General features: G+C 38.7%; 4 protein-coding genes, 1 long non-coding RNA gene and 1 other non-coding gene across 8 annotated transcripts; 1 reads left to right on the forward strand and 5 right to left on the reverse strand.

Annotated features, from left to right (window-relative positions):
- Positions 1-6,174: 6,174 nt before the first annotated feature.
- LOC125480220 lies at positions 6,175-6,880 on the reverse strand. The gene is made up of 2 exons (XR_007260609.1): positions 6,629-6,880; positions 6,175-6,533 (listed from the first exon to the last, which is right to left on the reverse strand). It is a non-coding gene; the product is annotated as an uncharacterized LOC125480220 (long non-coding RNA).
- Positions 6,881-11,107: 4,227 nt separating this feature from the next.
- On the forward strand, positions 11,108-13,102 carry LOC103935972 (suppressor protein SRP40). The gene is made up of 5 exons (XM_009345814.3): positions 11,108-11,536; positions 11,823-12,044; positions 12,131-12,206; positions 12,464-12,507; positions 12,840-13,102. The coding sequence occupies exons 1-4, from the start codon at positions 11,372-11,374 to the stop codon at positions 12,478-12,480; spliced, it is 480 nt and encodes a 159-aa protein (XP_009344089.2). The 5' UTR covers positions 11,108-11,371; the 3' UTR covers positions 12,481-12,507; positions 12,840-13,102.
- A 216-nt stretch (positions 13,103-13,318) lies between these two features.
- LOC103935988 lies at positions 13,319-14,100 on the reverse strand. Its single transcript, XM_018644653.2, has 2 exons — positions 13,728-14,100; positions 13,319-13,536 (listed from the first exon to the last, which is right to left on the reverse strand). Exons 1-2 carry the CDS (start codon positions 14,083-14,085, stop codon positions 13,517-13,519), a joined length of 378 nt encoding a protein of 125 aa, XP_018500169.2. The 5' UTR covers positions 14,086-14,100; the 3' UTR covers positions 13,319-13,516.
- A 2,044-nt stretch (positions 14,101-16,144) lies between these two features.
- On the reverse strand, positions 16,145-16,795 carry LOC103935999. Its single transcript, XM_009345838.3, has one exon. It carries the CDS (start codon positions 16,785-16,787, stop codon positions 16,257-16,259), a length of 531 nt encoding a protein of 176 aa, XP_009344113.2. The 5' UTR covers positions 16,788-16,795; the 3' UTR covers positions 16,145-16,256.
- A 187-nt stretch (positions 16,796-16,982) lies between these two features.
- TRNAD-GUC lies at positions 16,983-17,054 on the reverse strand. Its single transcript has one exon. It is a non-coding gene; the product is annotated as a tRNA-Asp (tRNA).
- A 363-nt stretch (positions 17,055-17,417) lies between these two features.
- On the reverse strand, positions 17,418-21,090 carry LOC103936006 (rop guanine nucleotide exchange factor 7). Of its 3 annotated transcripts, none has more exons than XM_048590501.1 (8): positions 20,929-21,084; positions 20,366-20,725; positions 19,951-20,067; positions 19,670-19,824; positions 19,260-19,334; positions 18,878-19,168; positions 18,318-18,674; positions 17,418-18,221 (listed from the first exon to the last, which is right to left on the reverse strand). In XM_048590501.1, exons 2-8 carry the CDS (start codon positions 20,691-20,693, stop codon positions 17,733-17,735), a joined length of 1,812 nt encoding a protein of 603 aa, XP_048446458.1. In that variant the 5' UTR covers positions 20,694-20,725; positions 20,929-21,084; the 3' UTR covers positions 17,418-17,732. The 3 variants fall into 3 exon arrangements, with proteins under 3 accessions (XP_048446458.1, XP_048446459.1, XP_009344121.2); XM_048590502.1 differs by having other exon boundaries at positions 20,366-20,722; positions 20,929-21,082; XM_009345846.3 differs by having other exon boundaries at positions 20,366-21,090.
- Between the last annotated feature and the right edge of the window lie 2,909 nt (positions 21,091-23,999).

Raw genomic sequence — 23,999 nt, forward strand, 5'->3', positions numbered from 1 at the left:
TGACATTCAATCCGGAACTTTAACGAATTTTCCTTGGTTTTCACCAAGGAATATTCGTCCTACCACTCGATCAAAAAGAAGTTTGACCACTTCTTCGACATGAAGAATAACCTAAATGAGTCACTCTGCACATACGTCAAGAGGTTCAAGGCAAAGAATGCAAAGATCGTCGGATGTGATGACAACATTGCATGCTCAGCCTTTCGAAAAGGGCTTCCAGCAGATCACCCACATTTCAGAGAATTGATCATGGACGAGAACTTGACCCTGGCAGATTCTTATGCTTTGGCAGAAAAGCACTCTCTTTAGGATGAAGTGAAGCGCTCTCAGAAGTCGTCTAAACAACTGCGTAAAGACGTAGAGCCGACTTAGAAAAAGGCAGATGATAAACCGCTTAATAACAAAGACAAACCAAGAAGCAGAAGCAGGGATCGGTCCCCGGCAAAAGAAGGCTCATCGCCTAAGACGTATACTAAGTTTTCGGTCCCGATCAACCAGATCCTTCACGACCTTAGTGACAAGCTGTTGTTTAAGATATTGTCATCCATCAGGGGATACACCTCCAAGATGGACCAGACAAAGTATTGTGCATTCCACAGAAGTCTGGAGCACGCAACCAATGGCTGCACCACATGGATGAAGTACCTTGAGAAGCTCGTGAAGGAAGGCAAGTACGACCAGTATGTCGATAGGCTAGTTGCCCGACCAATGCGAAAAACAGATGTCGATGCCTAACCCCTAGCCAAAATAATCTGAATCAACGACATCTTTGCCGATTTTGAGCATCTGGGAGCCACCAACAGTTCCAAGAATAGGGAGATCCAGCATGGGAGATCGGTTTTTCACGTTCAAGTTATAGATGTTGTACCTGGACCAATCATCGGGTTCACTGAGCAGGACGCAAAGGAAGTAAACTTTCCTCATATCGACGCCTTGGTGATTTCTGTTCAACTGGCCCATGCCAACGTTGACATAATCATGGTGGACAATGGCAACTTAGTTAACATCATACAATTGTCAGTCATCCAGAAGATGTGCCTGGAAAGCATGATCAAACACAAAGTGGAGGTTTTGACTGGATTCAACGGACTTACCTCAACTGTCATTAGCACTATGACGTTCGACATAACCAGCATTCTAATTGTCTCACCGTAGACCTTCATGATCGTCAGCGACCCATCTCCCCATAATAGGATATTGGGCCGACCTTGGCTAGTGAAGATTGGAGCTGTGACCTTGATCGAGTATCAAAAAATTCGATTTCTCATCCCAGGAAGAGCAATCGGAAAGATCAAAGGAGACCAGGCCATGTCTCAGCAACCAGACCATGTCTCGACGATGCACTGTACAAGTTCTCAAGAAGAGGAAAATGAAGTCTTTCGCCCTTACAGTAACAGTTGAAGTGCAGAAAGATGATTTAACCTTCACCAAATAGCAATTACAGCATGCAGGTAAAAAAGATGGCGTTAAGATCGACAATGCCCTAGAAAATGAATCAGGATGGAAATCCGAAGAAGACGCCAAGAACATCATAATTGACCCCTAACAGATGGAGAAGACAATTAAGATTGGCTCACGTCTGAGCCCGACGGAGAATGAAGAACTCACGGTTTTCCTTAGGGAAAATCATGACGTTTTCGCAAGGCCATCATCTGACATGCCATGTATTAATCTAGCGATAGCTTGCCATAAGCTGCACGTCAATCTCACTGCCAAACCTGTGATCCAAAAAAGGCGATATTTCACACCCGAGTGAGTAGCGATTATTAAGGTGGAGATCGACAAGTTATTAGAAGCCGGATTCATTAAGGAAATGGCGCACTTAGGAAAACATGGCGCCGGTGTTCGTTCCAGAGCTCGAGGAAGAACATGCGAGGCATGTTGGTGATATGAGATCGATGGGGAAACAGCGGCTCCGCCGCGCCAGCATCCTCAGTAAAACGGCAAGAAAAATGAGATGTTGATCACGATTTGTAAATAAACGAGGGATGAGAAAGCCTAGGGGTTTTCCCTTGCTTTTGGGTTTTTTGGAACTCTTCTAGGCAGTTGAAATGAAGGTGGTGGTTCAGGTGGAGTTCCTCGGAGAGGTAGTGAGTGTGTTATGTGGTGCATGGTCTCTCGATGTGTGTACATAAAAGAAAGAGTTTGAGTGAGAAAAAATGAAAAAAAAGAGTTAGGTGAGTGAGAGAGAGTGAAGAAATGTGAGTTGAAAGAAAGAGAGGTCCGGAAGAGTGGGAATGAGAGGACACAGGGACAAAGAGGCGAGGAGACCCATGTGGATCGATCCCACGAACATAGATATCCCACTAAAAATAATAAAATAGTAAGGGTGAATATCTGAAATAATAAATTTACTAAAATGCCCTTCTACTTCGTAGTTTTGTAAAATCTTTATCGTAACTCCAAATTCGGTTTTGCTTGAGCCTATACATTTATACCGTCGAGTATTTCGAGAATATGATAAAATAGTAGCTCGTACATGTCAAAAAAAGGCAGTCAACGAAAGTCAACAATCTCACCTCTAGGGCATTTTCGTCAAATCACTCTTTTAAAATTTATAAAATTTTAAAATCAGGGACAAGTTGTCACACTGTCATTGGAGTTCAAAAAAAAATGTAAAATGTCAATTTCAAGACATTTTGCATTTTTCATTGGAGATGCTCTAAAAATAATGATAATATTTTGCTCATTACTATCAAATAATGGCGATGCTAACCACCCTATGTATTACTGCTTAATGAATTTAAATTTTAAAATTTGTGTAATGTATAAATACAAATCTAAAAATTTAAATTCATTTAACAGTAACAACTAACAAGTAGGACGATGAGACCATTACTTGAGAATGGTGATAAAAAATTAACGAAAAAAAAAAGCGTAACATATAGATCATGAAGATATATTCTAGATGATGATATTTATGAACCTTTAATAGGAAGCAATACATTGAAATTTGAAACATACCCATTTAAGGACGTATATATAGTTCTTTGTGTGCAATCTAAGTGTATCTTTTGTTGTTCATTTTTGGTCTGCATGGGAAAGATCGATTTTCTCCCATGTGTTGATTGATAGATATAGATAAACAAAGCCCCATCCCTCGTTGCCTATTTATACAGGTTTAGCTAGCACTACAGCAACGAGAAAATGTCACATCCCGGCCCGGGGTGGGACCACTTCCCGGGCCCGCTCCACCACCGTAGCACGATATTGTCCGCTTTGGGCTTACCATTCCCTCACGGTTTTGTTTCTGGGAACTCACACGAGAACTTCCCGATGGGTCACCCATCCTGGGAGTGCTCTCGCGCTCTACTCGCTTAACTTCGGAGTTCCCATGGAACCCGAAGCCAGTGAGCTCCCAAAATGCCTCGTACTAGGTAGAGATGGGAATATACATTTAAGGATCACTTCCCTAGGTGATGTGGGATGTCACAATCCACCCCCCTTAGGGGCCCGACGTCCTCGTCGGCACACACACGACCATGGTTAGGCTCTGATACCAAATTGTCACATCCCGGCCCGGGGTGGGACCACTTCCCGGGCCCGCTCCACCACCGTAGCACGATATTGTCCGCTTTGGGCTTACCATTCCCTCACGGTTTTGTTTCTGGGAACTCACACGAGAACTTCCCGATGGGTCACCCATCCTGGGAGTGCTCTCGCGCTCTACTCGCTTAACTTCGGAGTTCCCATGGAACCCGAAGCCAGTGAGCTCCCAAAATGCCTCGTACTAGGTAGAGATGGGAATATACATTTAAGGATCACTTCCCTGGGTGATGTGGGATGTCACAGAAAAACTTCAGTATAAACTTTCTTGATTAAACTACAAGAAGCTAGGAAATTTCTATTAATGTTCTATATTACAGAGGAACATTCGCAAACAACTCACATGAAAAATATTAGAGTAGCTCGGTCATGGTTGGCCAGGATCATGCATCGATCAATATACGTACTTACAATGCGTGCCCTACCATGCAAATTATGCCAAGTACAATAGTCGGTCGAGTGATATTGTATAGGAATATTCGCAAGCTGCCTTTTCTCACTTCCCACTCTGTCACTTGTTTGAGCATATATTATCAGCGTAATGCTAGGGAGACAAGTTTTGAAACTAAATTTTGTAAATTAAATGATATGGTGTTGTTGACCCTAAAAACTACCAAGCCTACGTGATGGCAGACCAAGTAATTAATAAGCTAACTACGTCCTTTGGTTGTGTGCAAGGCGTGCCAACTCGTCGGCCGAACTCGGCCAGGGAGTAAAATATGTTGATGTAGCGTTAGGCGCGCTGCTGACTTCTTGATCTTGTGATTGCGGTTGAGGAAGGAACACATCTCGGCCTTCGGGTTCTAGAGCCTGAAGAAAAGGCTGCTAGTTCTGCGAAGTTCAATAGCAAATTCGGCTTTCAATGTGCCGAATGTAGTAATCTGGTAACACCTCATTTCGCCGAGAAGGCTGATGAGATGACATCAACCAACAAAGACTCAGAAATCCTTGTTGACCAAGACTTTGATAAATAACTAGTTGGCTTCAAAGCAGTGTTGTTTATCCAAATTGAAGATGTTTCTCGGTCGGTTGATTCTACGACTTCAGTGCTATTTATCCAAACTGAAGATGTCACCAGTTGCCTTCACAGTGCTGTTTATCAAAATTGAAGATGTGTTGATGGGAAAAAAGGGGAGAAGGATAAAATCTCAGGTTGTTAAGAAGCTTTGCGCAGGGCAATTTGTGTGTTGATTTGGAAGGGGCTTGAAATGTTGCCTAAAACTCTATATTTTTAGCATCCATACTTTTTGCTCAACATGGCTAGATAATTTTGTAGAGTCCAACTGCAACTCTAACTCGCGGAACTGAAATTGATCCGTGTCAAAGGCCAAGGCATACCCTTCAGATTACTGTTCGTGACTTTTCAAACAAAATAAAACCCTATCTAGGCTTCACATCTCATCAAAAGCCTAGCCCACTCAGGCTTCTTATCTCATCATTAAAACTCTATCAGTAGCCTTTAAACTCATATGACAATCCATCACCATGCAAAAAGGTGTAGCCTACCTAGGTTCCTTATCTCATCATTATTGTGACTTCATCATTCTCCCAAAACCATGCATCCTGACTATTCAAACCTTATCTTAATGTACCATCTTGCTCCAATCCGATAACAAGAATCCCAAGTCCATATGAACTGTACCGCTTGTTTGGAAATTGTTGCATCTCATCCATCCCGCTTAAGAATATGCCAAAATAATTCATATTAAAAGATAATTATTATGATAAAAATCATAATATTATCCTTTAACAAAATTATGTTCACTTCCCATCCAACGGTTGGGAGTTATGCGCACTCAACGATCTTGATTGCACAGGCCGATGATGTAAATTTGGGTCCAAACAAGTGTCGATGATTGAATTATTACTTAAGTGTTAATTAACATGTTTATTTCTTACTTATGATACATTATTGTAACGTGTTTATTTCTTACTTATGATATATCATTTAAATTACAAATTTAATTTAAATATTTTTTATCTAGCTAACATTATCCATATAATAACATGCGACCGACCATGATCAAATAAGCACGTTTCTTGGCTTTTGGATGTATCTAAAGGTCAGTATCGTGCATGGCATGTGATGTAGGTCAAGTTTTTTTCTTTTCAAAAGCGAATATCCATAGGAAAAGCTAGACATGGGATTGACACCACAAATTAATATGCTTTGGTACCATATTCCCCTACAACGAGATATTGAATGAAGTAAAAATGACCTTCTTTCGAAACTTTTCTTCAAACTGGCTCCTGGCTTTCTAGTTTTCAACAGCCATGGTCAAGTACGTTGGATAATTTTCTTCTTTTAGCAGATTTGATTCGGGAAGATAACCATCTTGATAATACTTGCATCGACTTTTATAGACGCACCACTTTATCCACTAACTTATCACCGATAAAGGCTATTGCACACGTTAATTGCAAGTCTATGAATAAGGTAATTCACTCATGAGGTGGATGCAAGTATCATCCTAATTAAATATTCTCATGAGATGGGAATAATGTGATCACCAATATATACCCAAGTTTGATTACCCCTCCCCTGTAGTTTAGTAGAATTAGTTGATTACTACAAAATAGTGAGTCGCATTTAACCATTTTGGAACTCCAAGTAGACAACATGCTAACTGATTGAAATCTATGTTAAACATGTAACATTGACCTCAAATGAATAACTCATTTTTATTTGTCCTTGAAATATTGGTTGGACATCAACTCTGGCCCAAGCCAACCTTTCTAATACAAGAATTGGGTTGAATTGGAACTGTCAAATGTCCAACCTAAAACCACTAATATCAAAACCACTGTTCTAAAAAGCAGGCTAGGTTGCCGCCGTGATTATTCCAAAAGCGTTCAACAAATTGGCAAGGATATTAGGCGGCACCTAGGCGGCCGATTGGGCAGGCTAGGCGACCTCGGCAACCTCAGCGGCGGACTAGGCGGTTATGTTTAAAATATATATACATATCGTTGTTTCACAGCATCACCTAAAAGAGGAGGCGTTCACATAATATTGAAGAGAGAGAGCGAAGTAGAATTAGAATAACAAATCTACAATTGTAAGGATAAACAAGAAATTGACCTGGATAGTTGGGATTTCTTCGATCGAGCATGCAATGTTTTAGAAGATTTCTTCGATGTGCTTGAGGTTTTGGGAAATTTTACAAAGGAAAAAGAAGATGGGTGGCGCAGGGAAATTTTACAAAGAAAGAAGAAGATGGGTGGAGCAATTGAAGGCAAGGAAGAGGAAACGGAAAAGATAAAGGCCTTCGCAATTTCCAAGGCGTCAATAACCCATCCCTTCTCTTTGACCGGTGTCCACTACTTTCCACTATTAATTATCCACCTTCAGTCTCCAATTAATTACCCACTACCAACTTATAATTATAATAAAATAAAAATAGTTACGCTCTTCACTAGTAAATATGTTCTATATGGGTACTGTTAGTTTTGTTAGAGAGACTAAAACTTATCCATGGATTTCATACAAGTATAATTTTTTGTAAGTGTCAATATGCACTTATTTACAAGATATACAAAAAATTTACCTAAATTCACCTAGGCCGCCTAGCCATCTAGACACTAGGTGCCAACCCACCGTCCGACTAGCACCTAGCGACTTTTAGAACCTTAATAAAAAATAGGATCCATCCAGTGGACAAGCCACTACTGCCGACACGTTCTAAATTAGCAAGATGCCATGTGCAAAGGATCGGTCAGGAGAGGGAAAATCTATATTTTCTTCTTCAGATAAGGATGCAGTGCATAGATATGACAGGAAATGGAGTTATCCAACATCTACATCCACAAATGGAAAAACATTTCTCTGGATTTTAAAAAAATGTGATCAACTTTTCCAGGAAAATATACTGATGCATGTAATGGAAGATGCAGTGCTTATCCTAAGCTATCCAAAAGGAACCTCAAGGCATGATGATATCAAACTTCAAAGATTGAAATTCTTTAACTACCGTATCTTCAAGATAATGTGATTTAAATATAGTATCCTAACATTGCTTATGCGTCTAAACATCATTACTTGTAATCCCTTCATTGGTTGATTACAATCATCCAAATAAAGTTTCTGGTTGGTAGTACAGAAAGGAAGGGATTAGTCAAAACTATAACTTGATGCCACCTTTATCAAATCATTAACTAAACGAATTAGCATATGTTGTAAGCACATATGAGAAGCCTGAGGAATCCATGGGTTTGATATTTTTCTAAGCAACGCCACACCATTTGACCACGTGGAATATCTTTTGTTAGTAGCCATGTTGATCATGAGATATTCTTTCGATATCCTAGAATTATGTTTTAAAAAGACAAATTAGTCACCTTTAGCACACCTAATTAGAACATTATCTTTCGATCAATAACTTTAAATAATGACATATATATGTTTTGAATAAAGTGGTCTAGTTTTTATAAGGGCCTAAGCTGAACTGCATTAAATTAGACTAAATTGGAAACATTTAATGTAGTGTCGTACTAAGAAGCAGCATCATTAACAAATTCTAATATTAATATTATGGCTTATTCTTTTAACACCTCACATATTGTTGATTAAACCTCACATACTTAATACACCCCACATTTGCTTTTTCAATTAAAAGTTATCTTAATACACCCCACATACTTACTTATAATACCCTTACACCTCACATTCTCATACACATAATATTTTCCATATACACCCCACATTTGCTTTTTCAATTAAAAATTATCTTAATACACCCCACATACTTCCTTATAATACCCTTACACCTCACATTCTCATACACCTAATATTTTCCACATACACCCCACATTTTCTATACACCCGACATTCTTCAAATCTTATAATACCCATTTTCAATTTTAATAAATTAAATTGACTTATGATTAAAAGCCTAACATTCTCTAAAAAGAGAAGTCTACAATCCAGTCTTTTGAGCTTGAATTTCATTGGGTCATCACAGCCAATCTCCTTTTCTCTATCTCTTAAGCCTCTTGCTAAAAAAAGGATTTCTGCTAAAAAATGGCAACTAGGAGGAACCTAACAGAGCAAAAGTAAACCCCAGAAGATGAATAAGAACGGAAAAGATGTTGCTGGGTTGGCCTCCTATGAAATTGGGTAGTATGGAAAGCAAAAACAGGCTTAAATAATTACCGATGTCATTGAATAGTTAAAACAATGACAAATATGAAATTTTACCTCATGTGAAGCTTCTGAAATATTGATATTATATTTTTTTCTCAATCAACATGTTTATAGTTTCAATAGTTAGAATTTTATTCAACAATGGAGTGGAGGGTGAGAACGTTTTTGATAATTGAAGAAGATAAATAATACGTTAAAAGTAATTTATGGTGTATTTAGAAATTTCTTATTTTCTTTAAACCTCATAAGGTCGAAATTGTCATTGCATAGTAAATTACATAAGCCACTTAATATTAAATTTTAACGTGGGATGCTAAGAAAAAAAAACCTAAGTTTAGTTAATCCATATTTATTAATATTTTATTATTAATTCTCTCTTTTTCTTTTTCTTTTTTCTAAAAACTTTCTCTCTCGCAAAAACCAATTTCACGAGAGATTTTTCAATGTGATTGGAACACGAAATGGTACATCATATGTCACTATACAAATTGTGGGATATGTTTTTAAAAGTTAATAGCTTAAAAAATAAAATTTTCCACCACTTACATAAAAATACATGATGTACCACTCGTGTTTCAATCACAATGAAAATTTTCTCCAATTCCACAATTGCATACCAAATCAAAAGCCAACTCCCAATTCCACAATTGCAGATCAAATCAAAGGCCAATTCCATATCAAATCAAAAATCAATTCAAAATCAAAGCCCAATTCAAAATCAAAACAAAGATAAAAACATAGGTGACAACAAGGAGGCAACCTCATCGTCCAACGTCTCAGGCTACTGTGACGGAGAACACGCCATTGATTGGCGACCCTAAGAAGTTGTCATACTAATCCAAGACCTTCACCAACATCTTCATCATAATAAGCGTTGGCGTTCTTGGCTTCCCATATTCCTTCAAGCGCACTGGATGGCTCATAAGCCTCCTCACGCTCCTCCTTGTTGTGTTCCTCACCAGAAAGGGATCCTCTTCAGATCCCTTCCACCATATTCACTCAATCACCTAATCCAAACCCTTGAAATTTGATCTAACGGTTAAAATTATTATAACTTTTAAAGAGGCCCCTTGTTTGTAGTCGTTGGATCAAATTTCAAGGGCCCGGATTGATTGATTGGGTGGATTTAGCGGAAGGGATCTAGTGAGGATCCTTTTCCTTCCTCACCCACCAATGGGGTCACAAAGATCCCGTCTATTGGGGATTTGGGTTTTGATGGAGACCATAGGCGGTGATGCAGGTCCTTCGCCAATCGCAGACAAGTCAAGGTAGAAGCGAAGCACGATCTTAGCCAATCCCATGTTTTCGCGGGTCCCCAAGGGGGGGTGAACTTAGTCTTGCATGCAACAAACACAAGTCCAATCCGGTCTAGTGAAAGTTATTGAGGACAAACAAACGCACCCTAAATGTATAAGTTATTTCTATTTACATGTTATTTAAGGAATTTTGACGATTGTGACATTTTTTCAATTGAAAAAAAATAAAAATAAAAAAATAAAAAAAAAGTTGCACTTAATCAGAAAAGATATAAATCTTACTCCTAAGCCGTGTTTATCATCCTATTAGGCTAAAAAATACTTCAGTTAATCCTAACTCGCGAGCAAAACACATTGTTCTCTTACGCATAAAGAGTTTAGTGTTCTTTATTAACACATTTCAGTTATATCTAATATTAATCAAGAAAAATAATGGTTCAAAAGTTCTATATATCTTATTGCATTCGATACCGATTCCTTGAAAGATTTCAAGGTAGACGGGCACACATGTAATATGGCCTTGTTCTAAACTTTTAAGGAGTCAAACTAGTTTATGTAGGGGCATATCCTCCTATCAAAGCCCCAGTTGAACCAAAAGAAAACACCTTATCCGTTTATCCTCTCCTCACCTATGAAACCATGAGACTCTCCCTCTCTCTGAGAACAATATCTGAGACTACCACTCATGCAAAGCAAAGCAAAGCACATTAATGGAACAAAATTTGTACAGGTCAAAGACTGATGTAGGATGGGGCACGTGGCAGTACGGGCTTAGAGTTGGCAGGATGTCCACTTGGGAACGAACTGATGCACCCATCTGTCACCTAGACAATAAACTTAATGAAAGGCACATGGGAACCAGAGACAAAATTATGGGTTTGTCATCTATGCATGCAAATCATTAGAAATCGTTATACCGACATATGATGTTATTAATTAATTTACACATTATAATAGACTCAATCAACTAATTAATGTTTCATGTAGCTATGATATAAAGTAAATAATTGTATACATGTGTTATACTAAGAATACAATAATAAAACTTGGTAAAAGAGTATTATGGATACGAAAAAATAAATCGAACCAGTCCAACCTTAGAGCTAACTCTAGTTTATTTTTTCTCTCTCTTTTTGGGTTTATAAATAGCCAGCGACACCTTCACACTCTCCACATCTGCAAAACTTCACGTGCTCCTTCCTGCTTCATATCTGCCCTCCCTCCAATTTTATCTCTTTAAGTTGTTGGTTTCTGAATTCTGATTCTGCAAACCTTATCCAATTTCTGCTTCGGAGTCTTTGACCATTAAGAGATAACTATCAACAACTATCAAAAAGCAGTAGTTATAATCTGTTCGTTAGTTGACAAGGCTGAAAGCAGCTTTTGTAACATACCAGCTTTAGCTTCAGTTCACTAATTAACGACTATGGAGAACAAGAAGAAAGTGGGAAGTGGTGCAAGCCATGGCTCTTCTTCTTCTTCGTCATCATCAAGGAGTCTGGATCATCTCTTTGGTCCCAAGGACTCGTCATCTTCTTCATCATCCCCTTCCGGATTCTTTGGCTCCATTTTCCCACCCGTCCCCTCAACGGTATATAAATGCTTATCACTTATTTAGGTTTATCATTTGATAATCATTTCATTTTCTATTTTCTATTTTTTCTTGAAAGTTGAAAACTTGTTCAGTGATTGTTTTCAAAACTGAAACTATTTCTTGTGTTTTCAAAAGTTGACTTAGATTTTTGCTTTATTTTATTTTTTGAACTAAAATGATTATCAAACAAGTTCTCGGTCAGGTTTTCGATGCGAGACATATACATCCGTCAACAAATTACATTTTTTTGTGTGTTAACCTGTGGGTTTAAATTTTGATTCAGGGAGTTGGGAAGGAGAGAAGGCAGGACTTTGGAGATCAAGCTGGTAAGTACGGGAGTCCAAGTTTTTTGGATAATAAGGGTGAAAACAAAACCATTAAAGCTTCCAATATGTATCAAAACGAAGCTGCGGATCCATGCAATCTCAGTTCATCAATCTACTATGGCGGCCAAGAAAATTATAGTCCAAGAACTGGGACAACTGAATCCCATCAGCAGCATACTGTAAGTACAAAAATTGGGGTCGTGTTGGTTGTTTATTCGATTTTTATGAAATAAACACTAATCATATTGTTGTAATCCAATTTTAGTCTAAGAAAGATGGCGGTGAGGACGATGCAAATGGGAATAATGCAAACAGTGCTTCGAGAGGAAACTGGTGGCAGGGTATGATATATTTGTGGGCTTAGTACTTAATGAAGACTATTACTAGTGTTTATTCTGCATAATTAATAGAGAATTTTAACGAAAAGTCTACAGTATTATTCATTTTAACGAAAAATCATATTTTATACTAAAAAGTTAATTCTAGTACTATTCACTTTATCATTTATTTTGTCCTTATCATTAAAACTCAAAGTTTTCAAATTCTTTTTATTAGTTTTCCTTAATTAATATGTACGTTTGATGTCTCATTTCTGCAGGTTCACTTTATTACTAACTGTTTGCTCTGGCCACCTATTAGCAGGTTACACTACTTTTCCTATCCCTATATGGTTAATGAAACTTATGCCTTATTTGCCACATTAACATGTCTTAATTATAACCATCAAATAGTGTTATTGGTATGCTCACGTTATAATACGTGTATTTATTTATTCATTATTCTATGCTAGGTGTTCATAAAATACTAAATATCAAAACTATGAGACGGTGTCATGCCACATTAAAAATTCACCATTTATCGCTTCCTTTAATAAGTACGAATGATGCTATTCAAAGTGATAAAAGCAATATAACTATTTGAAGAATTGTTCTTAGATATTCATCTGACGCAGAAAAATGCTTGTTATGTTGCAGGTAAAACACTAATATCTTCTATGTAAGATAAAACAAATAAAGATGGTGTTATATATAGTACGTATATAGCATGGCAGATACAGCTAGCAGAGCAGCCAGGACTAATCCAGAAACTTGGCTTGTTGGGTTCTTTTTATCCCAGTTAGTCAAGTAGGCCAAGTTTAACTATTTATGGATATGAGCTTCTGATCTCATCTTTGATGTACTTTGTTTTGTAAGAACTTTCCATTTACTAATTAACTAGCCCCTTGTGCTTTTTTGAATTTCAATCCTTATATAATTAATTCTAGTGATCAAATCCATATACTATGAAGACATAGCAACTTTTTCTGTGATATTCTAAATGCAAATTTGCTTGGCTCCTTCCCTATTATTTCTAAAAGTAGGAATCCCTACAATATTTTTGCCAAACATATGGAGTGCGGTAAAATAACTTGTCGAAAACACAAAAGGAAATTTATATGTATCAAACTGTGATCGGCTGGAATGTAAGAATTCTTATTTTCAAGTATATAAAGCATTGACGACAACATTTTATTAGTGAATACTAAGTTTCTTCAAGTTTATAGCCAGCAAAATTGTAATTAAGCTGAATTATAGTATCACTAAGAGTTCTACTAATCAAGTATACTTGAGAACCATAGCTGGCAGCATCACTAATGATCTTCTGTATGCCTTCATGCTGGCACGATAAAAGCTGCAAATCACCAAAATGAAAAGTCTCTTACGAGCTAGCAAATCAAGATTTAGGCAATTTGAATTCACGTCCATCTCTTCTATTGCAAGACTGTTAATCTAAATCGTTAATAATCATGTTGATGAATACATAACCCAACAATATAACTCTGACAAGAGAACGTTTCGCTAAAAAGATAGAGATGTATGTACCTCCGCACTTGTAGCCCCTAGTACGTCTGGCAACATTGCAACGTTTAGGAATGGTGGCTGCAACATCAGGCCTGATTCCAAGGCTCTTGGCTTCTTTCGAAAGTAAGATGGAGCAAAGGCAGTTTGCGCGTACCTTGCTCACCACAGCACAGCACTTGTTAGGAACAGCCACGTTCTTGTCCTGCGCCGACGCCGCACACGATGCTAGCTTGTACACCAGAACGTCCGGGTCCATCTCCCCACACTCACCGCCGGCAGCCCCATCAACCCCTTCAATTAATCCCCAATTCTTGCCTGAAATTACAAACAAAGCCACCACCAAGCACCAGAACTTCCTCAATATCGCACCTCCTTCCATTTCTGTTTTCACAATTCTGTTAATGCATTTTTTGCACATATATACATATAAGTTCTCGGAAGACCACGATAAGAATAATTAATAGTTAATTATCAATTAGTTAGTTTAATTAATACATGATTACCTGGTTTTAAGAGTTTTTTAAAAGAATGATCTAGTCCTCCAAAAGGTTTAGTTCCAAGAAGTCAATAGGTTGGGACAGAGACTCAAAGTCTTGGCTCTAATTTTGATCATATTATTTGAATTTTACGGAGAAAATACGAGGCAATGTCCTACTCAGTTGATTGAGTGGAATTGAAAGTGGTTGGTGTACCGACGCTTTCTTAGACTTCTTATTAATCGACAGAATTCAGTGGACCTAGTATTGGAATACAGCAGGTTTCTAGATATTGTTTCTATACTTTTTCTAATCTTACAAACATTAGCGGAGGAATTGAACACAAGATGTTAAGTGCGTAAATAACTCGCAATAGTATATTAGCTTGGATCTCTCAATGATGCTTAATAAATTCAAGACACTAGTTTGCGCAGTGTTAATTTGCCAACTAATCAGTACGAATTAGTAAGGTTCAATCAGCCGGTACTTAGGAACTCGACCTTCGGGGCTCGCGCAACAGAATGTGTTTTTTTTGACATAACGATATTTGGGGATGGGAATTTGGACTCGCTCCATTCATGGAAGTTGAACCTGAAACCCTAAACCCTGTACTCCTTCACAGTCCTTGTACCAGGCACCGTCAGCGGCTTCAACGTCTTCAGGGCATGTATAAGATGAAAATATGAACAGGTTGTGGCCTATCCTTTGTACTTGGCTGCAGCAATTAGCGGAAACTGCAGCATTTTGGTCCTGTGCTGCTGATGCACAGGTAACCAGCTTCCAAGCCTCATTAACAGGGCTGGATTTACGACATTTACCAGCCCCATATGCCCCTTCAAAGTTTTAAACTGACTTGTGCCGAGAATTGCAAGAAACGCTACAAGTCATTGGAGCTTCCATTTCTTCAATGCTGTGCAGAAAACACTTCTCAGACTTCCTGCTTTTATACAGCAATAAGCAGCTCAAAAGATGCTTGATTAGTTACCGAAAGATGAAACCCCCAAGGCATGGTGGAGGCAGCACTTGGAAGGAGGCATGCTTTGTTTATTGCAGCATCTACTCCTTCAGAAATGGATTTCGATTGCCTGGCGACTTTAGGCCACTGAAAGTCATCACCTCTAACTAAAGTGCTTCCCACCGTTCCACTACTTTCGTCCCTTCAGAAAAGAGGCACACAAGGGCATCCCTTGAGCAACAGATAACACAGCATCGACCAATCTCACAGACATCCACAGCATCATCCTATTCCTACCTCAATCTGTTCCTCTAGACCATTTAGACCTATAATCAATAGACCGATACCCTGTAAGTCATCGGTTTTCCTTTGGTGCTTCATTGCGCGCTATGTTTGGTCAGTGGTAAACCAGTCCAGAGATCCAAGCTACCACTTCTAAAGAGCAAAGCAATGCAGAAGTGGAACGATGTGAAAAACTGAAACCGCATTTGCACCAAGTGCAGCACTGCACTGAAGAAAAACCGCAAAACCACGGTTAAACTATTGAACTACCCAACCATAATCACCAACTTAGCACTTACCAGAGATCATCAAGCAACTAATACTCCTCTATGATGACAGCCTCCCCACCCTGCTGAGAACGAAAACGGACATACCCATACCTACACATGAGATCCTACTGCAACGGTATTCCAAGTTAATAACGCAGTTAAACACAAGTGATTAGCTCAAGATACCGCCAAAATGACATCCCGTGTGGAGGTGCTTGGTGGGCCACTCCACACTCATGGAATCATGATGGAAATAGCATCAGTAATCCAAAACAGAGCAAATGCAATAATTGCTAACATGAACAAATTCACTAGAATATTAGCACTTCCTACACCCACTTGTACTACCACTCATCCCCAAATTCCCATCACACCCTAACTGCGGAGCACTAATCAATTTGATTGCCCACTTGTGCCACCACTAATGTGAACAAAATCAAACAAATCACGATAAAATAAATAAATAAACCATGCTTTATATGTTTTAATCGAATTTAAGAACTTAAATCTCAGGATTAATCCAAATCAGGCATTAAAATTCATCAAATTACAACTAATATACAATAATTTAGCGCGTAAAAGCGTACAAAACGGTGCAAACATAGATGAGCAGCGCGACGGGGACGAGGATGACGAGCGGGACGGCGGCGGCGAGAGTGTTGAAGCTGCCGCAGGCCAAAGTCCCGAGCTTGATCTGCACCACGTTGATGAGAGCCAGCATCAGGAACACGCAACCGGCCGCCGAACCGACACCCGAGACGAGCATCCCGATCCGGAGGAGGGTGCTGTTGACCCGGACGAGAATCTCGGCGGGCCGGTGGTAGGACGGGCTGCGGGTGATCCGGATGGCCTGCTTGAGGCCGAGGGCGACGAGGCTGGAGAAGAGGAAGGAGCTGAAGGAGTAGACGTGGAAGGAGACGAGATCCTCGGCGACGGAGGGACCGGGGCGGCAGGCCGTTGGGTCGTCGGCCTCGATGAGGGTGTTTTCCGGGTCGGAGGGGTTCCAGGTGAGGCCGACGAAGACGGCCAAGGTGAAGAGGGAGTTGACGTTGACGATGCCGTCGAGGGCCGTCAGGTGGATGGCGGTGCCGCCGGGCATTTTGGTATTTTCGTAAGGAATCGGAGCAGTGGTGGCTGAGCTGACTTGCTGGTAAAGTTGCAGACTTGGGTTGATGGATTTGTTCGTTCGTTTTCTCTTTCGTGGAAACACGAGGAAAAGGAAAGGAAAAGAAAAAGACGGCCGTTGAGGAGCTACACGTGTCACGATCGTGATGAGTTTAATAAAACAAAATATCGCCGTTGCCGGGGATCGAACCCGGGTCACCCGCGTGACAGGCGGGAATACTTACCACTATACTACAACGACCTTGTTGGTAGGTTGGTTGTTTTACAATATTTAAAAGAAAGTGTTTTACTCTTTAATTTTTCTTGTGCATTCAAAATTTATTAGGTGGGGTACCCAAATTTATTTTTAATTCAAGTTCTCTTCACCTTTTCAAATTTATTTTACCTTTTTCATTGTTTTTAAATATAAAGAATAACCACAAGTGAGATCTTCATTAGTTATTTAGTTGTTTATTTGAAAGTCGATCTGCATATCAACTATTTATATCTGTCATTATATTTGGAAGTCCTAAGTTCAAAAAAACATTACCTTGGAGTCTTTTAGCCTTTCTTGTTTGTGTGTGTGTGTGTGTGAGAGAGAGAGAGAGAGAGAGAGAGAGAGAGAGAGGGTAAAAAGAGGTCATTAATTTGAAAATTTGAACAAGCAATCTCATGTCTATATTCTATCTGCAGAAGTTTAAATAACCAATCTAATGTGTCTCTATTTTTTATCCTTTTAGCCACATTTCAAATCCAAACCAACATCTAAATAACCAGGAACTTTAACAAATACATTAAACTCCCCCAACTCTCATAAGGCATGATCAATACTTGGTTCCGGCAAGAGATTTTCTGTCTATTCTATCTTTTCTTTCCACTTCTTGCCTCAACCACTTCAAGAGAAGACCATGATTTAATACGCCAAACCTCAGCGATCTGCTTAGTATGATTTTCTCCCATTTTGGTGGGACGAGGAGTCCATAAGATGATCCGAAGTCTCTGTGCCGTGTAAGTTTGGTATCGAAACCGACCCTTCCATTGTGTCGCTGCAGATTCTTGCTTTTGTTTCACCACCAAGGTAATTTGTCAAGACTCTCCTCACTCCAAAGCCGTGGCGGGGAGGCTTGTCCTTGTTGGTATTGGTGTGGAGAAAGGGAGTCCTCTCTCCCCTTGCAGGGCTAATTAAAGGTGCAGGTGATAAGTTGCCTATGGCAGAAGTTCTTTTGCGAGGAGTGCTTGAGGGAGGCACTGGATATGAAACCGGGACCTTCTTGCGAGAAATTACACTGACCGCGGTAACTGATGACAGTTTATCTGTCTGTTTTGCCAAGTCGTCCACATATAGTAAATCATCAATACGAGCCACAATGTTAAATGCCAGGCTCTCCAAAACCCTTGAATAGCTTTCAAGAATGGACTTTCCAACATCCTGAAATTTTGAATCCCAGGAGTGTTATTGTTATGACAAAAATACAAGGAAATAAACGGAATCTGAGGAAATTTTTTCAAAGGAAGCAAAATTAACCTTATTGCACTGAATCTTGCTCGTGTCCAAGATGGTTTGAGTAAGACACGGAAACCGCTGCTTCAAGGAAAGCAGGAGGCTTTCAGCTCTTTCTGCCAGTAATTCTCGCTTTTCCACATCGATCATTAGGTCCTTGACCATCTCCCAAGATGACTTTGCGGAGGAGCGGTTTGGATAAGGTGGGGGCTTTGAGTGAGTTCTTCTACGCCAGACAAATATTGATGCTTCAACACGGTTTGCAATCTCTAGAGCAACATGTTCGCTGGACAGGTCAAGGCAGTCAAGCAAAATCTCTGGGGAGAATTTGTCTGATGTAATATATCGGTAAATTATGTCCCCAAGACAGGCCTTTCCATTCTGTTGATTACATATCATAAAAATTTCAACATCAGATTATAAAACTACGATCTAGATTTATTAACCATAATAATGTAACTTCTATATATGTTTAGAAAAAGCATGATTGAGAAATAAATTTTAAAAGATATGACGAAAGAAATTAATATAACAGCATCACTCAGCTTCGCATAAAAGTATCATGCAATGTTCAGATTGCGAACCTTGGGAAGAGTTTCCATGTATGACTCTGGAACTTCCATTTCTGCAAGAGTAATGCTGTTGATAGCCATTGCAGCTTTTAGTATTTGATTTGTGCATTCCCGCGTGTGATGCAACTGCTTTCTTGAATTTTCACTTAGACCATCAGCTGCCACGCGAGGTACAGGTAGCCACCACTTCTCCTCTTGCCGCTGGACTGTTTTGCGAAAAGAGGCTGAGCCATCTGCTTCCGGGGCTATAACTCCTTGATCAACATACCAGAACTCCGTATTGGTGAAGCTATCTAATATTTCCTGGATAGAGAAACAAGGAACACTCCTAAACTCATAATGACTTGTAAAAATGAAAACTGTACATTATGAAACAATCAAGGTTCGGACTCACAAGAAGCATATTGTCTAGCTTACGCAGCGCTGGAAGATTCATAAACAGATCTGACCGGGGCCTGCAAGTCATGACCTACAGAATGCACCAGCAATAAGAAACAACAAACATTAGACGATTGCTCATGCTTGCCACGGGTTCTCCATTCGAGATTTTGCACATCTATTTACCATGTCATAAAGAGTTATAAACATATAATCTGCATAACCATCATAGCAGGGGACCCTAAAACGTAAGGTTATGGCATTTGAAAGAAAAAACAAGCGAAGAATTACGTTTAGGTCAGGTGAGCTAGTGTTGTGAAATCTAAGCTTCAAAATATCATTTTTCATTTTTCCATCTTCCGAAAAGAAGGATAAAGAAAGCAAAATATGATCACTGAACAGACTTAACACTACATCAAGGATTACCTCAAGCTTTTTCCCATCAGGAAATGTTTGCCAAGAGGGTATCAATTCGACTATGTGATCGCTAACGCAAATGAGCCACTCCATCTCTCTTTTCCACATTGATTTCCTTTCAGCAGGCAAGGGTTCCAGTCTCCATAGTTGCCCAAAAATGGTAGCTTCACGTTGTATAAAATTTGATTAATTAAAAACGAAAAATGCAATATGGAATGATTGAACTATATGGTACTATAAATCGATTCGATTAATCACAAATTTAAAAGAAGCTGGGAGGATGAACATACCACAGAGATTGGTAATGGCATTCGAAATTGCCATCGCTGTGCAAACGCCTTTGCCACAACCTGACATGTCTTCTCCAAGCAACAACTTTGAAAATCTCTCTCTCATCATATCCATTTCTGTTTGAATTTCCAACGTAACAAAAGGATTACAAAAAGGGAAATAAATAAGCAGAATTCCTATTTTTTAAAATAAATTTAAAATTTTTGTAATGTTTTCTGGAAAAATTTAAGATTTTCAAAACCCCCTTTTGGTTTCCTGAAGCAGCTCAGCTAAAAGTGAGCTGAAAACACAGTAAAGTTTCAAAATTTTGAATTCTGAGCATCTTTTTTATTTTTTTTAGTTTTTTATTTTTTTACTTATACGACTTTTCAGCAACCAAATGAAGCAAAAGATGGGAGTAATTCAAAATCTGACCTGCAACTTTGGAAGCCAAATCCTTGTATTTACATTCATCAACAGGGGATTTTCGTTCAGCTTCCTCCAAATCAGCAGCCGAGTTTTTACACAGCTCAGCTTTCCTGATCGGCCAGCCCAGCAGCGGCGGCGAAGACGGCCCTTTTCTCTTCAGTTCCTCACCGGAAGTCTCGGAGCTCGATCGGCTCGTACTGCTAGTCTCTCTCGAGTTACCGCCGCTCGAATCGGTGAGCGACTCGCTTCCTCCACCGCCATTGTCAGCTGAAGACTTGACGGATCCAGTTCTTTTCTTCTGCAAATTCTCCCTTTTTCTCGTTAAAGACTCCATCTTTTGAACTTCTGAAAACGCTTGAGCTGCTGCTGCACAAGGAAAGCAAGGTAAATCAGCCAGCATTTAACTCAGGCGCTTTGTTCTGCCATGGATTTGGACTGCAAAGCTTGGTGCATTTGAAGTTTTCAGAGGATGTGGGAGGTGGGTTTTGAAATTTATTGAGGATTGATTCAGAAAATGGTGAAGTTGGGCATGGTTTGGTAGGCAAAGTTGCAAACAGTGAAGCACTCACTCGTGGTAGAAGAGGATTGATTATATTCTTCTCAACTTCTCTCTTTCATAAAATTTGATTTTTGAGTTTGAAGAGAGAAGGTGGAGTCATGACTCTTGTGGGTAACCGCCAATTGTCACATGACATGCCAACGTCTCTTTTCTTTTCATTTCCTATCCCTCTCTCTCTCTCGCTCTCTCTCGCCCCCCTCTGTGTAGAGAATACGTTCAAAAAATTAATAAATTACAGGACCATGTAGATGGAGGAGTACGGAGTTTTCAACTTGTAATTACAATTTTGCCCTCAAACTTCTATATGGTCACATTTCTTTCTATCATTTTGAGAATGGAGGACAAATCTAGCCAGGCAGTGACTAACAAGTAACAATGTTTGGCTACTCAACAATGAAGAGGAATTCGTCTTTGAAATGTTTTGTGGTTAATATATGAAATTTTATGCTTGTGATTGGATCCATTAATAATGTAAGTTTAGTCTGTAAATATCATCTCTGTAAAAATTCGATTAAGACAATAATCATTTAGTCAACCAACTATAATTAATAGACAGTCGATTTGTAAGTATCGACTATGACCGCATGTAGAAATCCATTGCTTTTATTGAGAACATACATTGCTTTTAGGTTAACCTTGGATAATTCCTAATTTGTAGAAATTCATTGAGGTCGGATGTAAATTTTTCAATGTGAGACAAATTCACTTAGGTATTGTTGTAACTATGTCACATAACTCATCCCACATGGCAGAAAATTCCATTGAGAAGGTACATTGTTTTTTATGGTGGAGTGTTCTCTTGTGGTCCCGCCCTTCCTCTCAAACACACACAAACACCTTATTTGTTAGTTAATTCGACTTTACTTGTGATGACGTGCCAACTTCTAATCAAATAGTCCTGCAAGTTCGACACATGACCCTTACCGAAGATTCACTTCACTTTCTAATTGAAAGGTCTTACAATTCTCTAACACATTACAAATCTACCGAGATAGATCGAATTGACCAATCTACATGTTACTCACATTAAGTAACGTATTGGGACTAAAATCCATTGACACTTTACATTGTTTTTCTCTTCATCAAAGAAATGGAAAATTGAAAAATCATGAGCATAAATACATGAACTTAAATGGAAGAGGTAAGTTAGGTCAAAGCTTGAAATGTTGATGCTCTTGAATGCATGAATTTGCAACTCTTCTTCCACCCTCATCAAATCAACAAGTTGCATCTTGATTTAGCCTATGAATCCCTCAGAAAATGGTTATCAATTGGACTACCCAAAATGCAAATTTAAATGCCATTTATGCCCACTAAAATTGAGTAATTAGGTGAGGGTAGTTTGGTAATTGAATATGATTGAAATTTGAATGGGGTTTGAGATTGGATAAGTAGCCGTTTAAGGTGGTAGGTCAGCAGGTCGTGGAGAAGGACATGGTCCATGAGCTACAAGAAAAGCACCTCGTAGAATGGCTAAAGTCCATATCTAGTATTCACCTTCGAATCTTCTTTTTGGACTTTTTGCTTGAATTTTAGTAAAAAGTGAAAATCCCACGGTTTTATGAGACATTATTTTACATTTACCTACAAATTCACCTTTGTGTTTGAACAAAGTCGGCCCATGTTAATGTTTCATTTTTAGTTTGTATGATATTCTCGATAATGTATTGGTAACATGTTGAAGCATTTTATAATTAGTATATTATTAATAATATATTAGTGTATTTTTGTTATTGGCATGTTATCGATAATGGTGAATACATGAAGTTTTATTTGGATGGACGAGGTATAAAAACTTGGTGTAGTGCCTAAGCTTCTTATTGGTGGATTGGCATTAGCAATGGTAGCCGCGGAGAAATTAAGGAAAGTAAGGAAAGAAGTTGAGTGAGGGGAATAAATTTGGGTGAAATTGGTTTGAATGGCAAGAAAGGGAATTTGTAAGAGCAATTTCATCCCTAAAGACTTTGCGCCAGCACCCAGTCTATTTATCCACTCAGTGAACAGTAATAGACGTCAATAAACAATAATAGGCCAAAGCATCTCCACCCTGTTGCCTTGCCTAGTTGTTGGGTGGGCAAAATTTTATACAATAGAGAGATTTTCCAAAGTAAGGGTGCGTAATTGCCCAACCTTACCAAGTCCATTGTTAGTTACTAATAATGACATTGGCACTTTATCGATACCATTATACAAGAAGGATTAAAAGGGGCTTGATGTGATTGATTTTCCCAAGTATTTGATGAATTCCAACTCCCAACTTCCAACATAAAAGGTTGAAGAGGGCCTCAAGACAAAAACCCCACCAAGTGTTTATGAACACTTCTGCATATCCCTCTCCAATCTCAACTGCAAAATAAAGCATTAAATAAATAAAATAAAAACATGTCTTTTGGATTGTTAATAGCCGTTAGGGACACTGACTGCGAAAGCGGAAACAAGAAACTAAAATCTTTGACTTTTTTGTATAATCACTTTATATCACTGTATGGTTCTCAACATCTGATGGCGGTACAAGCTGCTTTTTGCAAACGCAAAAGCATCATTTTCTTTCGGCATTCATCTCATTTTCCCTCCTTTTCGGTTCAACGTTGAGCATCGATTTTAAACCTATTGTCCCCAGTGTCACAAAAAAAAAAAATTTAATAAACAAATCTAAATATAATTACACAAATTTATGACTATAAAGCTGAAACCCAGTAGTTTGAAAATGCCAGGAAAAAACATTTTTTTTATTTTTTATTTTTAAATCCAAAAGACTCTTTCTTTTTTGAGGCCATAAAATTCAAGACTCTAAATTTGAAACCAACTGTGTTCAGCTACAGCCACTACAACTTGTGGCAGGCTTTGTAGGCTGGGGAAGTTAGTGTTGGTCGGCCTATCCCATTCAAACAAATTGAATTCTCTGGTTGCAAATAGTATCTACTTACGTACAAATCCTATGTAACTATGTATTATATTAGGAAACAATAAGTCCAGTCCGTTGATAAATATTTTGTTTTTAATTTTAGTTGATTTTGTGTTGGATAGAAAAATAAATAAGAGAACTGAGAGATATAGAAGAGTTCAGATTGAAGAAAGATA

This window comes from the organism of the source record quoted next, unplaced genomic scaffold (genome assembly GCF_019419815.1).
Source record: "Pyrus x bretschneideri cultivar Hongxiangsu unplaced genomic scaffold, Pyrus_bretschneideri_v1 Contig32, whole genome shotgun sequence".
Lineage (NCBI taxonomy): Eukaryota > Viridiplantae > Streptophyta > Magnoliopsida > Rosales > Rosaceae > Pyrus > Pyrus x bretschneideri.